The 14214-nt window shown below is 43.7% G+C and overlaps 1 protein-coding gene across 2 annotated transcripts in view; it reads right to left on the reverse strand.

Moving 5' to 3' along the window:
- Window positions 1-7107: 7107 nt before the first annotated feature.
- The window catches only part of HUS1 (HUS1 checkpoint clamp component), a 355983-nt gene continuing 348876 nt past the window's right edge, over window positions 7108-14214 (reverse strand). The window contains exons 7-8 of one of the 2 annotated variants that reach the window (XM_078685850.1): window positions 11730-11861; window positions 7108-7803 (exon numbers count right to left, since the gene is read on the reverse strand). In XM_078685850.1, the coding sequence (XP_078541976.1) occupies window positions 7721-7803; window positions 11730-11861 (215 nt within the window). In that variant the 3' untranslated portion in view covers window positions 7108-7720. The remainder of the gene's footprint in view (window positions 7804-11729; window positions 11862-14214) is intronic. The other variant, XM_078685851.1, reaches the window with a different exon arrangement.

The following is a 14214-nucleotide window of genomic DNA, read 5'->3' on the forward strand; positions in this document are numbered from 1 at the left end:
AGGTCGGTCTACGTTTCTAGAGGTTGTCCCCAAAAGTGGGGAAAGATCTGGGCAGACTGGAACTGCTACCGTGGTGACATTTGTACGCCCCCGATCAATCTAGAAGAAGAGGAGACGCAGGAGTCCCTGTGATCCCTTGATCATCATCCTGTTTGAAGTATGGGCTTGTATACTTGACTACTGTGTAACTGATCAATGTCACCTGATGTCTTTCGTTTGTTAACTGTTCATAAAAAGAATTATAAAAAAATATATGTATATATTTGGACCATAGCTACAATGTTCTAGACTCGTCGCAATGGAGGGAAGGCCCTGAAATGTACAATGCCCTGAAATGTACAAAATAAAGCATAGCTCCAGTACAGGGAAACCTCTGTGAAGGAATCAGGTGTGATTTCACTCGTAGATTGTGAAAACCAACAATGTCAAGAAGTTTGCTGCTATACGGAGTTGGTCTACAACTGACTGAGGAATGCAAGCCTTCAGCATCCAGTCTTTGAAATAGGGAAAACCCATAAACACCTGAGAAGCACATGATCGTTTGGCATCTTCTATTGTGTTTGAAACTCAATAGGTATATATAGCTCTTATAGATTGTAATGGATATCGTAAATTAAACTGAATGCTTGTGATAGTGCGAAAACCATCGCGACCTGCAAGAATGAATTGGGGATTTCCAATGAAAGGTATCATTTTATTTTGGAGAGACTGGGGAAGATTAAAGATTGAATTATGTAATATAGGCGACATTACGTTTTTTTTCTCAACATTACAGGTTTTAAAATTTGGATTTGGTGATGAATTGGCATTGAAAAAGTAAGATTTGACAAGAACCTGAGCGGGACAGAACAACTGAGATAATTGATGAATTACTGATCTCTGTAAGAATCGAGGCGCAGCATCCAGTCTTTGAAATAGGGAAAACCCATAAACACCTGAGAAGCACATGATCGTTTGGCATCTTCTATTGTGTTTGAAACTCAATAGGTATATATCTCTTATAGATTGTAATGGATATTGTAAATTAAACTGAATGCTTGTGATAGTGCGAAAACCATCGCGACCTGCAAGAATGAATTGGGGATTTCCAATGAAAGGTATCATTTTATTTTGGAGAGACTGGGGAAGATTAAAGATTGAATTATATAATATAGGCGACATTACGTTTTTTTTCTCAACATTACAGGTTTTAAAATTTGGATTTGGTGATGAATTGGCATTGAAAAAGTAAGATTTGACAAGAACCTGAGCGGGACAGAACAACTGAGATAATTGATGAATTAATGATCTCTGTAAGAATCGAGGCATGTCAAGGTACTGCTATTTCAAGAGAGCTCTAATGTTCCCTAGGTAACAACTAGTGAACATCTAAAATAACTTCTTCTACATGTATATAATGATGACAACAACGCGGTCAACGTAAATTTATGAAACTTAGTTTGCATGAGGTACTTGGATGGTTATTATGAGCCGAAGCATGAGATATCAAGCTATCCCACAATATTACAATAGGGGATAACATATACAATTAGGATATACATTTTTCCCTATTATACTATCTAAATGGATTTATTCCTTCTAATAGTATTTGTGTTAGTCTCTCCTATATGTTTTTCTTCCTCTAGGATTATCAATATGTAACACTGCTTCTATTGTGTTTACAAAAATGTCTTTCTAATTGATTGTTTATGTCAAGTTTCTTAGATAATTTCTTGTGAATGTATTGAGAGTTGGTTCTTCTTGGAGGAATTTAAAGTATAAACTAACATGATGAATATTTTATCTATATGTTACTTAACAAATGTTTATCGTGTTTTTCAAATTAAAGCCCTGAAGAAGCTAGTATATTGCGAATGTCTGAATGCATTTGACTATCCACTTAGCAATGCCTGATTTGGATATGGGCTTCCCTTTATGAGGGGGCGAAAAAGAGCAGTTTGGTTTGCGAAATTCTTAAGTTCTGTAAATGTAGTACATAAGGGCTTTTTTAATATCTTATGTATGGAGAGCCCTTTCCGCAACTGGGTCTGGTTGCGGAAAGAACACAGCAACTCAAGTGACTGATTAAGGTGGAAAGGAATTTTCGGTTCGTGCGAAGGACCATCCTATCTCTGTGGAGCTGGAAGAAAGGCTCTTCTACAGATAGTGCATGGAATTCGCTAATACATAAGATTAAAGTGATGGCAATTAAAAATGAGACCTTGCAAAATAGAAATTGAAGAGAGCAATTATGTAGTGGTTCAAATGGTGGACCCATAAGTTTTGTGAGAACAATGTTAAGATTTCAGGTAGATGCAGGTGGAACCTGCGGTGGAATGACTCTCTTAAGACCTTCCATAAACGCTTGGATGACTGGTACTTTGAACAAAGTTAGGTGTTATCTATTTTGCAAATATGCAGCCACTACAGCCAGATATAACCTTATGGATGTGAATGCAAGACCAGAGTTGTAGATGTAGAAGGTAACAATGTTTTGTACTGTAGCATTAAATTGATTAATACACTTACTATGACAGTAAAATACAAATCGTTTCCATTTAGCTGCATAGCATGCTCTAGTAGTAGGCCTACAAGCTTCTTTGACAATGGTCATACATTCTAGTGGGAGATTGAGATACCCGAAGTTTATGATATCAGGAGCCAAATTGCTGGGTTGAGTTCCCTGGGATCTGTGTGCCTAATTTCTCCAAGGTTCTGAGTGAGAAGGTCCAGGCTGAGGGGGGAGTTTCTCATGGGGAACTATTGACATTTTTAGCAGTGTTGTGAACCAGGGCTGTCGGGCCAATGTGGGAGCCACTAGTATGAGTGCGAGGAATGTTTGCCTGAGATTCAACCAGAAATGGGAGATGAGGGAGAGGCGGAAAAGCATGGGCAAATATCCCTGACCAATCCATCCATTGAGCATTGGCCTTGGATAGTGGGTGTGGGAACCTGAAGGCTAGGTTTGGGCATTTTGTGTTGTCTGCGGTTGTGAACAGAACTGTTTGTGGAAACCCCACATGTGGAAATGAGGAAAGAGGACTTTGGGGTGGAGTTCCCACTTGTGGACTTTTTTTGTATCCTGCTTAGGAAGTTGGCAAAATCGTTGTTGGTTTTCTGGAGGTGTTCCACTAACATATGAATGTCGTGATGCAGAGCCCAAAGCTAAATGGTCTGAGATAAGCATGATAACTGTAGAGAAATGCGCCCCTACTGTTTTTGTACATAGTTGTCATTGTCGGTACGGACTAAGAGAACCTTGCTGCTCAGGGGAGGTAGCAACACTTTCAATGTTAGGTGAACAGTTTGAAGCTCTTGGTAGTTGATGTGGAGACCCTGATGTTTGGTGTCCCAGAGACCCTGGACTGTGAGATTCTGTAATTGAGCACCCCAGCCTGTCAGTGATACGTTCTCTGTCAGGATGATGTGGGGAACAGGGTCGAGGAAAGGTCGCCCTCTTAACAGGTTGTGGGTGTTCCACCACTGCAGAGAACGATGTGGTGGGTTTTCTATCAACACTAGATCCTCTAATTGACTCTGTGAATGAGACCTCTGTCATGCTAGACATTCCAGAAGAGGACACGTGTGTAGCTGTGATTGTGGCACTATGGCAATGCATAATGCCACCATACCCAGTAGGCGCATTATAGTTCGGACTGTCAACTGTTGATTGGGTAGGGAATGTGGTATTAACGTTTGGAAATTTTGGATTCTTGCTGTATTGGGATAGGCTAATACTAGCTGTGTGTTTAGTATAGCCCATTGATATGGTTGAACCTGTAAAGGCTGAAGATGAGATTTTTTGGAAATTGATGGTGAAGTGTACATGATGGAGCAGGTTTATCGTATTTTGAGTGTTTTTGACACATAGCAAGAGTGCTGGCTTTGATAAGCCAGTCATCGAGAAATGGGTAGACCTGGATGTTATGTCTGCGTAAATGTGCTGCTACCACTGCTAGGCATTTAGTGAATACTTGAGCTGCAGTAGTCACTCCGAATGGGAGGACAAAACTTAGGTATTTGTGATGTGCTGGATTGCATTGGAATGTGAAAGGGCTGACAGAAACTCACCTTGCCAGAGAAGTGGGATCATGTCTTGGAGAATGACCATAGGAGTAGCTCACCTGTGTACAGCCCAGCTTATTAAATCAGAAATATTTTACTTGGTTGAATTATTATATATTAAAAAGTTGGAAATATACAACACTAATAATATTAGTAGCTCTCAATTTGTTTAATTGAGCATAAGTAGCTCTCAATACAGAAAAGGTTAGAGACCCCCGATAGAGTCATCGGGAGGGGATGGCCTAGCAGGGCACCACTCTGGATCTGTGTCACCTTGGAGGTCAATGTCCTAACAAGTTCAAGGATCAGGAGGTGGTGGTGTGGCACTTTATGCACCATCCCCCATCCCCGGGTCATCTATAAATGATTGTGGGGACCCCTGAAGTGTAATATCCATGGGATCACTATGAGAGTGTGGTGAGGATAATAGTGGATTAGTGACGGTGGTTGTGGTAATGGAGGAGAAGATGGTGGAGGAGGTGGTAAAGGACTGGTGGCTTTGTCCAATGTTCTTCTTTACGATGGCACCTGTAGATCAATGGCTTCAACAAAGGAAATTTGGTGCTTGGCTGTTAGTGGTGTTTGAACCGAAGTCTTGGCTAAAACGCGTCCAGTTTCAGGATTGGATGTGTATTTGCCTCTGGCGGGCATTGAGCTTTTCCTACAATTTGTGGAGAATCGTCTCAACTTGAGTGTCAGGGTGGGATGTCAGAGCCGTCTTTGAGGGTTTCTGCGTGGAGATGAATTTGTGTTTTGGTGCCAAAGTGGTCGGTATCAAAGGCAGAGTTGTTCGGTTTGATGCAGAATGCAGAGTTGAGGCCGAAAAAGACGGCGCAGAGGGCTTTGGCTGATGTTTTGGCAGCAAGTTCGAGGGTGGGGCGTCCGAATCAATCCTTCAGTGCTACCAGGGCCTCTTGGCAGTGGTGGCCCTGGAGCCTGTGTTCGGTCGGAACCAAATGATTTTCGATGGAGGGGCTGGAGCATCTGTACTCACAGTACATTGACCCGGTGGAACATCATGCATCTCTACGTCGATTTTCAGCTCTGAGGCAGAACCCTCTATGGAGAACGCCGCCTCCTCCGCTGCAGAGGCTTTGTGGAGTTCTTGCTACTCTTCCTCGACATGGTGGTGGCCAAAAATGTCAGACGTTTCAGTGAAGTATCTTTCCTGCATCTCCCTTTTGACGTGCCCGGTGGTCCCGGAGAGTCTTCTCTGACCGAAAGGAGCGACAGGCCTCGCAGTCCTCTTCCCTGTGTTTGGGAAACAAACACAGGTTACAGACCTGATTTTGGCCGGTCCTGGATTACTGCGTGTGTAGCTGGGGCAGAAGGAAAAAGGTGTCTGTTCCATCACCAGAAGGTCATTCTCTGGTAAAATCTGAGGGGATGGAAAAGGTAAGCTTCAAAGGGCAGTTGAGGAAGAGCGTCAGTCCGACGAGCGATAGTTTTCGGAGATTCAATACGCAAGATGGGATACGCTTATGTAGACAATACCAACAAGGGGATGGGTGAAAACGCAAACCGAAAGGAGCCCGAAACGGTCTCAACCTGGAGCGCAGGCACACATACGTACCCGACAGTGGAAAGAAAACAATCTAACAATGGAGTCGATGCCCATGCGCATTATCACCAAAAGGAGGAGTCACTCTACCTTGTGACTCGAAAGACTCCTTCATAGAAAAACAACTTTCACACATCCAGACCCAACACTAGATGGCATGAGTATGCACAACATGTGTATCTACAGCCACACATGCCTCGGACACAAAGGTTCCAAGCACTGCAGTAGGTTAAAGGGGTCTTACGGAACCCACGTTTCCTTTTTATGCAGTTTAACTACCTACACCAAACGTATCTCACACAACACATTGCCTGTATGTACCCAATTGACCACTCCGTGTGCCTCAGGTGTGGGCCACAGATGTGGGCTGCCTTCACATGGTGTGGGAGTGCCCGGTGATGGAGGGGACCTGGGGGGAGATTGTTGAGACTACCTCCAGGATGGCTGATGGCGTGGTTTCGGCTGCACAGAAATCCTGTTTGTTGGGCATTTGCCCTAGAGCCAAGGGGGATACATACCAGCATAGATTTGTTGACCTGGCGTTTATAATGTTAAAGCAACAGATTTCTATGTCATGAGAATCATATGTGGCTCCTGATGTACTGTGTTGGCTACACACTCTCTTATAGAGGGCTCTGGCTCAATCACATGTCCTCACAGAGGCTCATAGACGTGGTGTTAGCGGGATTTGGGGGGATGAACTGAGATCTAAACATTAGGAAAATGTTGTTCACATAGGGGCCTGATGAAGCTGTGTTGGTGTGCTCTGTGGCATGCCCTGCTGGGGACATTGAGGCACTTCACTCTGCTGTGGACTGTCTGGCCCTGCCCACGGTGTGAGTGGGTTGCATGATCGGGGCTGCTGCCTTCCCACGCACATTGCATATCGATTCCCTCATTACAGTGGGTTATATCTGTACCTGGTCACAGATTACCCTGGCCCTTCCTTGGTTGAGTGGGTTATGGAGGGCTGAGGGATATGAACAGGTGGCCTGCCCCCATCTTGGACAACCTGTATAGGGGGATTCGATAACATGGATAGCACCTCATGGTTATATGTTGTGAACAATATTTTAACTATATTACTGGCTATCAGGTGTTGAATGTGTGGCAACATACTCATCTGCAACTCCAATGTGTTTGTTTCTGGTGCCGGCTTGGGTCCTGGACCAACTGTTGATATTGTTTTATATAGCTAAACCAATAAAAAAAATGAGGATGGGATTGAGTAGAAGGCAGATGAAAGGATATTTTGAATAGGAGCCATGGATCTCTAAATTCAAGTTTAATATTTCAATGGTACTGTTGATCATAGGAATGATAGCTTCTTGGGAAGAAAATATACATGAAGCCCTTAAGCTTGTGTAGTGCACGATATACCAGTCGGAGACTTTAATAAACAGCACACAATGGAAACACACACACTACAATGTGTTATAACAACCTACCCTCTAAAACATCCTTTTTCTTGAGAACACAGCCAACATCTTTTGAAACCAGAATATGGGCAACCTCCCTTTTATTGTCCTCTCATGTGGAATAACAATCTCAAAAAATCTTGCAATTTGTATATGTACAGATCCACTTGTCCCATATAAGCTATGTCTGTTCATAATTAAGTGACACTTTAGAGAGGCAGTTTAACATGTTACAATAATTGTTCAAATCATTACCTTTTCACACTATGCTGTAATAGTAAAACAAAATGTAACTGGTCAACCTGCGTAGGATATTCTCTTTTCCAACAGTAGAAATATTTCTTGGGAGATTTATCCAAAGGACCTAATAAAGACACTTAAGAAAAAAAACACTAGGACTCAACCTTATATTACAGCTTTAGAACTACACAAAATGTAGCAGTGTAACTTTCTGTTTGACAAGTTTTTTAATTATTTATTGTATTACTGCTGTTAAAAATATATGTTGAGGAGGTGGATTCCGGCAACTGAAAGTAGGAAAACATTCTGTGTTTTCAATGTTGCAGCTTTCATTTAGCATTGGCCAGCCTTTCTGCACTGGAGCCAGAACAACTTGCACAGGGTGGAATTCAACTCTTGAGTGCAATTTAAACACTTTTCGTCTGTAGATGAGTCCATTGTCACGAGATTAACATATTCAAGCAACAGCAGGGATGAAATATTGTAAGGAAACATCTTCATGTAGCAAAATGAAGTGGACGATCCTTTTGTTAACAATATCTTGAAAAAAGAACAGAGAGAAGGATGTTTTATACATTCTGAATATAGGAAGCAATGTCAAAATGCATACCCATGTAATTTGAACTACTTCTTAAACCCACAGAATTGTATCCAATTTGTAAGGTAATTCAGTTGAAAAATACATTTCACCAACATTTTAAAATGCTTTTGGAATGTTTTTGTTAAGTTCAACCCTGCAACTCACCTGGGGTGGGTCAGACTTGCTAGATACAGAACGGACTGTAGCATTTGAGACTTTTTAGGCAATTTATAGGAAATTGCACTCTGAAATGCTCTACTTTTCCCCATCTACGAAATATCCAAAGAAGTTGAGCAGTCTCACTTTAGTTTCTGATTGAACTCAGGGGGAATTTTTACACCCAGCCTGTTTGGAGGTACCAGACACCACTTCTATCTTCTGGGTGAATACCTTTTTTGTTCCAGCTGCATGCACAAGCGAAGCCCTAAGAAATTCTGCAATATTCCTTTCTTCTTACAACAAAATAGAAAAAAGGCCATAGAGACTGAGAAACGATCGTTCAGGCACTTTCAGATAGTCCTAGTGGCTCTCACCAGCAAAATGAGGTCTATTGAGAACGTACACACCACAAGAACTGTCAGGTTTGTGAGCAACTTGGGCATTTTTTGTGACTTATACTGGATCTCGTTCTTTTAAGGAGAAACACAGATAATGCCCGAGCTGGAAAGTAAACAGATTTATCCTGTCTCTGCAGCAAATAGGTGTTTGATTGTAACCCAACAATTTCTCCTCGCAGGCACATTTAAAAAGAAAAAAAGGGGAGGGGATTCACTCAACCCTACTGCTCTCATTCTAAAAAGGTCAACCAAAACTAAAGAACGACAATGGTTAACTGGATGGGTGTTTTTTCCAACCAGATTTTACTGACTTCTTTGGTTCAGTGAAAACATATTACAATAAAGATCCAATTTCACTCTTTTCTATATATTGATCTTAACTGCTTGATAAGTCTGGCATCAGACCAAGAACATTTGAAGCATTAAATGGGTCCTCTGCAATCACTCTCTTCAGCCGACAGATTCACCCAGCAGCAGAATAGGAGTTTTTTCAAAACATACGAAATGTCATAGACTTAGTCAACCTACTAATTTGCAACATAGAGTATTCCTCTGCTTGACTACTCATTCCTGACATTTAGTCAGTGAAAGTTTATTAGTGCTTGCAGGGCTCAGTAAAAAGCTGAGAAGTTAAACTGTGAGCAAAGAGGCTTATTTGAACCCAGACTTCTTGAACCTGCATGAACAATCACCCATCCTGCCATCCATCATCGAGGTTATGTTATTACTGAAATCAACGAGCACAGTTTTGGGTGGAATGCTCAAACATTGAAGAATACCAGAAATCAAAAGCTGCTGACAACCTTAGAGTTTCCGGTCCAGGGAAGACATGGCTTGGCGGTTCGGGCTGGACTGTTCCCATGAGGCTCAGGGTCAGACAGATTTGCATATGGCCATGTCTGAACTGGGGTGGCGGAGTGAGCTAAAGAATGATGACGGATTAAACCCAGATGAGTTGACTGGGGGTGAGTGCTTGCAATTTGAATTTGAATTGAATTTAAAAACATTTCTATAGCGCACTTTTACCACGCGGTTTCTTGGCGCTTTTGAGTAGTAGGGAGGCCAACAGGAGCAGAGGGAGGACTAAGCATTATAAGCTCGGGAAAAGAGCAGGGTTTTTAGACCTTTCCGGAACTCAGTGTAGGAAGGTGTCCCACGGAGTTCCGTCGGGAGGGAGTTACAGAACGCAGGAGCGAGAACTGCGAATTTTGTTCCGCCTGCCTTTTTCTTTCTGAAACGAGGGATAGTTAACAAGGCCTGATGAGAGGAACGAAGCTCTCTGCCCGGCGTGTAGGGCTTGATGGCGGAGCAGATGAACTCCGGAGCGGTGCCCATTTTGGCCTGAAAGGTGGTACAGCCAAGCTTAAACAAGGCTCGTTCTTTCACCGGCAGCCAGTGCAGGGCCTGCAATAAAGGAGTAACGTGATGGAATTTAGGCAGGCCATGAATCAGGCGGGCAGCCTGGTTCTGCACTAGCTGCAGACGGCGAATGGCATAGGCTGGGGCGCCGTTGTAGATGATGTTGCCGTAATCAAGGCGCGAGAGCACCATAGCCATCACTATGATCTTTAGAGCGGGTAGAGAGAAGAAACGAGAGATCTTCCTAATAATTCTAAGGGAAAAAAAACTGGAAGAAACAACTGAGTTGACCTGGGAGTGAACAGAAAGTGAGGAATTCCAAAAGATACCAAGGGTTTTGACCTTGGGGACAGGGATCGGAGGGACACCAAGTGGGGAAGGCCAGTGGGAAGGAGACCAGGGACTGCAACCACCTCCGGTCAGGACTAATTCCGTCTTGTCCGGATTGAGTTTGAGGTGGTTGCAGTTCATCCAATCCTGAATGAACAGCATGACGGATTGGACATTCAGGGATGATGAGGAAGAGTGGGAGAGATTAAAGATTAGCTGGAGGTCATCGGCGTAATTAAACACCGTGACCTCCAGCTGCTGTAACAAAAAAATAAGGGGGTAGATGTATAAATTAAACAAAAGGGGAGAAAGTGAGGAACCTTGGGGGACTCCACATACGACCCCACGAGGGGCAGCAATGAAACCAGCTAGGTGGGCCGCCTGAGCCCTATCACTCAGGAAGGACTCAAGCCAGGCGAGGGCCAGGCCCTCTATGCCCGCCGCCCTGACACGGGTAAGGAGGATGGAATGATCCACCGTGTCAAAAGCGGCGGACAGGTCTAAAAGGATGAGGGCCTGCGGAAGGTTGGTATCAATGCCCTCGCGTAGGCAGTCCATCACTGAGGTCACCACCTTCTCCGTAGAATGGAGGGGGCGAAAACCCGCCTGCCGAGGGGAGAGGCAGTGGTTAGCTTCCACGTAGGTGCTCAGGGTGCTGGTAACATGGGTTTCTAGAACCTTGCCCAGGTAGGGCAGAAGGGAGATAGGACGGTAATTAGAGGGGGATGAAGGGTCGGCACCGGGCTTTTTAAGGATGGGAATAACAGCCGCGAATTTATGAGCGGTGGGGACCACTCCATTGCTGAGTGAGTCATTCAGGAGAGTGAGGGGAGGGGTAGGACAGTTTAGGAAGATTTCTCTCAAAATATGAGCAATGTTCAACACTCCATCCATCATCCCCTTTGGTTTTGCATCAACCTTAGAGTACCTGTCATTCCAAACCTAAATATGTATAACCCTGTGTCAGCAAGGGACACAGGCACCCAAGTCACAAAGTGAAGAGAAAGGGTCTTTTAGCCAAACTCACAATTGAAGTGTGGCATAAAAAACATAAATTTTGTGTGTTCTGATGGGAATATGGAAATTGGGGGTGGTCACCTTTGAACATTTTAGGGATCTACTCTTCACTGCTGGGTCCTCATAGAACAGGATGCAGTAGTCGCATCAGTTGCTGTTCACTTAGTCCAATTGCTTGTGTGAGAAGGGAAATATATTTTCGGAATTATTGCAAGTGACTGCTTTTCGGAACACTACATTTGGTACCACGATAGCCTAAAAGATGTGCATTCGATATTTCAGACATTCTGCATTGCACTTAATCTAATGAAAGCATTTGCTTCTCCTGTGTTTGTCTAAAACTACCTACTTCTAATATTATGAGAACCAAGGCCAAATACTTCCTTTGTATGTTATATACCTCCATGCCACTCTCCCACCCACATACGTTTTGCTTTGTACACAATAAATGTAAATTTGATAGAATTAAGTTGTTTTAAGGCTTTCAATTAAACAATTTGAAATTGTGTTATAGCCCCATTTAAGGTATGCTGTGGCGCAGTCTCGTTATCAACTGCTCACACATTTTGGCCAATACACTTGAAGTAAATAACATTGCTGCAACCCAAATAGAAATCACTTACTACAAATTGCCTTTGTAGGGTTCACTTGCTGTCCTGCGAGGAATTGTAAAAGCTTCCTGATGTCCACGCGTGCCTCAGCCATTGCCTCAGGATCTCGATCCTGCGTGGAAGCTTGAGAGGTGTCGTCAGAAACTAAAACAACAAAGAAAACTACTCTTAACTCACATTTATAATTGTGATCAGAACCTACAACAAATGCATTGGTTGTTGGATAAACGTCTAAGCATGGTTTCATGTCCTTCCTGCCACCTCGCTTACAATTAGCAGGTATGCCATTTCATAACCACAAATATTAAGTCTCCAGTCTTATTCGATACACTAGTCTGTCAGAAGCACTTCAACACACGCACAGCTCTTTCACTATGGTGAATTGGAGGAACGCTTCCAAGGATCACGCAATGCTGTAATATGCTTTATTTGATATCAACTTTATTTCCAACGTACACTTTGAGTGCAAACTATCTTCCCCCATTCCTGAACAAAGTGGACTTCTCTTTAACAACATTGAAAGTGAAACTTTGTTCCATGACTTATAGTAAAGGACTACTAAATGGGATTTTGAATATAAGAGAACCTCTATCCATTGCTTCAGTTCCCAAGGCCATACTACGGGGTTATGCAGGCTTTCGCTGCTTACAACGCCTGGGCTGACCCTGTAATAAAATTATGTGTACAGCGCTAGTCATCATCGTCTGTCTGCAGTGGTTTATATTTCTCTTCCTTCTTATGTACTATATTCCCTCTTTCCCTTACTGATGCGTGTATCTCTTACCTCCTGTGATGGAAGTCTTAAGATCAAAGTAGAGAATGTTGTACCCACCTCTACCACGCCCAGGGCCTGCTGGTAAGCAGTACCACTGCATTAAGTGGGATTATAGTTTTCTGTATGGCTGGATGGTGTGTTATCCTGCACTTTAAGCTTTTATCTGGTTACCGTTTTTTCTCTATCGAACTTGTCAGTAATGTTACCTGACTGGATGTGCTCCATCTTTTTACTTTTCTGTTCATCAGCTCACTGCTCTTATTACTCGAGGGGCACCTAAATATACCCCCTCATTTTGAAAGAAGGTTGCTATTGCCACTACAGACCATTGGGATCAGTTGAAACTGATCAGACCTGTGACTCTGTTCCGCACAGCCAGGGAAAATTGGATAACAACAGAAAGATGCACTTCTCCTGCATCGGAGGAATGTTCAACTTTTAAATAAAGGGAAAGCACTAGTTTTCTTGGATTCATTCCTTGGCCACAAGAGGAATCACTGCTCTCCTTGACCTCCAATTGGTGGGGATCTTGAACATCAACAAGGCCTGCACACAATGTATAAAAGGACACCAGACAATGACCAGAATCCTTGTTGGGAAACCTATGTAAAGCCTTGCTGCTGTGACTTAGTGTGTTGTTTACCCCTGAGGCGGAAAGCTGGGGGCTACTAGGCTAGCAGGAAAATAGTTTTTAAAATTCGCGCCCCTTTTGTAAAAATTTGCGTAGCTGCACGATAATCATTTTTAAAAAATTGTCTGTACTGTGTTGGTCGTTTTTAGAAATACTGAAACTTACACTTTAGTCCCTCCCTCGCCAACGCCGCTCCTGAACCCTACTCTCTGCACACCCGATTAGGTGTTGGTGCGAGAGAGGGGTGGACGCCATATTGGGGGGGGGGGGGGGACGGCAGGGGTAGCGTTCTAGTTGCTGGCTGCCTCCCGCCCTCCCGGAATATTTAAACCGCGATATCACGCGGCCGCACAGACTTAGTGTGTTGTTTACCCCTGAGGCGGAAAGCTGGGGGCTACTAGGCTAGCAGGAAAATAATTTAAAAAATTCGCGCCCCTTTTGTAAAAATTTGCATAGCTGCACGGTAATCATTTTTCAAAAATTGTCTGTACTTTGTTGGTCGTTTTTAGAAATACTGAACCTTGCACTTTAGTCCCTACCTCTCCAACGCCGCTCCTGAACCCTACTCTCTGCACAGCCGATTAGGTGCTGGTGCGAGAAAGGGGTGGACGCCATCTTGGGGGGGGACGGCAGGGGTAGCGTTCTAGTTGCTGGCTGCCTCCTGCCCGCCTCCTCCCGTATAAAATGATCACCATTCCCCGACGGCGCAGCGGGCGGGCGCGCCAAAGGTAAGCCCATCTGTGCCCGTCCGAGCCCGGGTGGGGCCGGGGGCCACAACCCCTGTGTCTCTCCCCCTACAAACTAGCATTTACAATGCAATAGGTCTCGCAGCATTAAAGTTTGAGTTATTGGCATTGTGTATGACAATGCGTTGCATAAATATTTTAGCAAACTTTGAATTGGTGAGCAGTGAGAGTATGTGCAAGAGTATGCTGTTCTTGAAAGCAGCGTGGTAGAGAGTGCAGGAATTTGGATGACCTGAGCAATGTGGATGATGCACCTCACGCACGGGGCTGACGCAGTTATTATTCACACAGCTCTAATGATGCACCTCAGGCATGAGCTCACAGCTGTTATTATTTACACAGCTC

The sequence above is a fragment of the Lissotriton helveticus genome, chromosome 4_1 (genome assembly GCF_964261635.1).
Source record: "Lissotriton helveticus chromosome 4_1, aLisHel1.1, whole genome shotgun sequence".
Taxonomy (NCBI): Eukaryota; Metazoa; Chordata; class Amphibia; order Caudata; family Salamandridae; genus Lissotriton; species Lissotriton helveticus.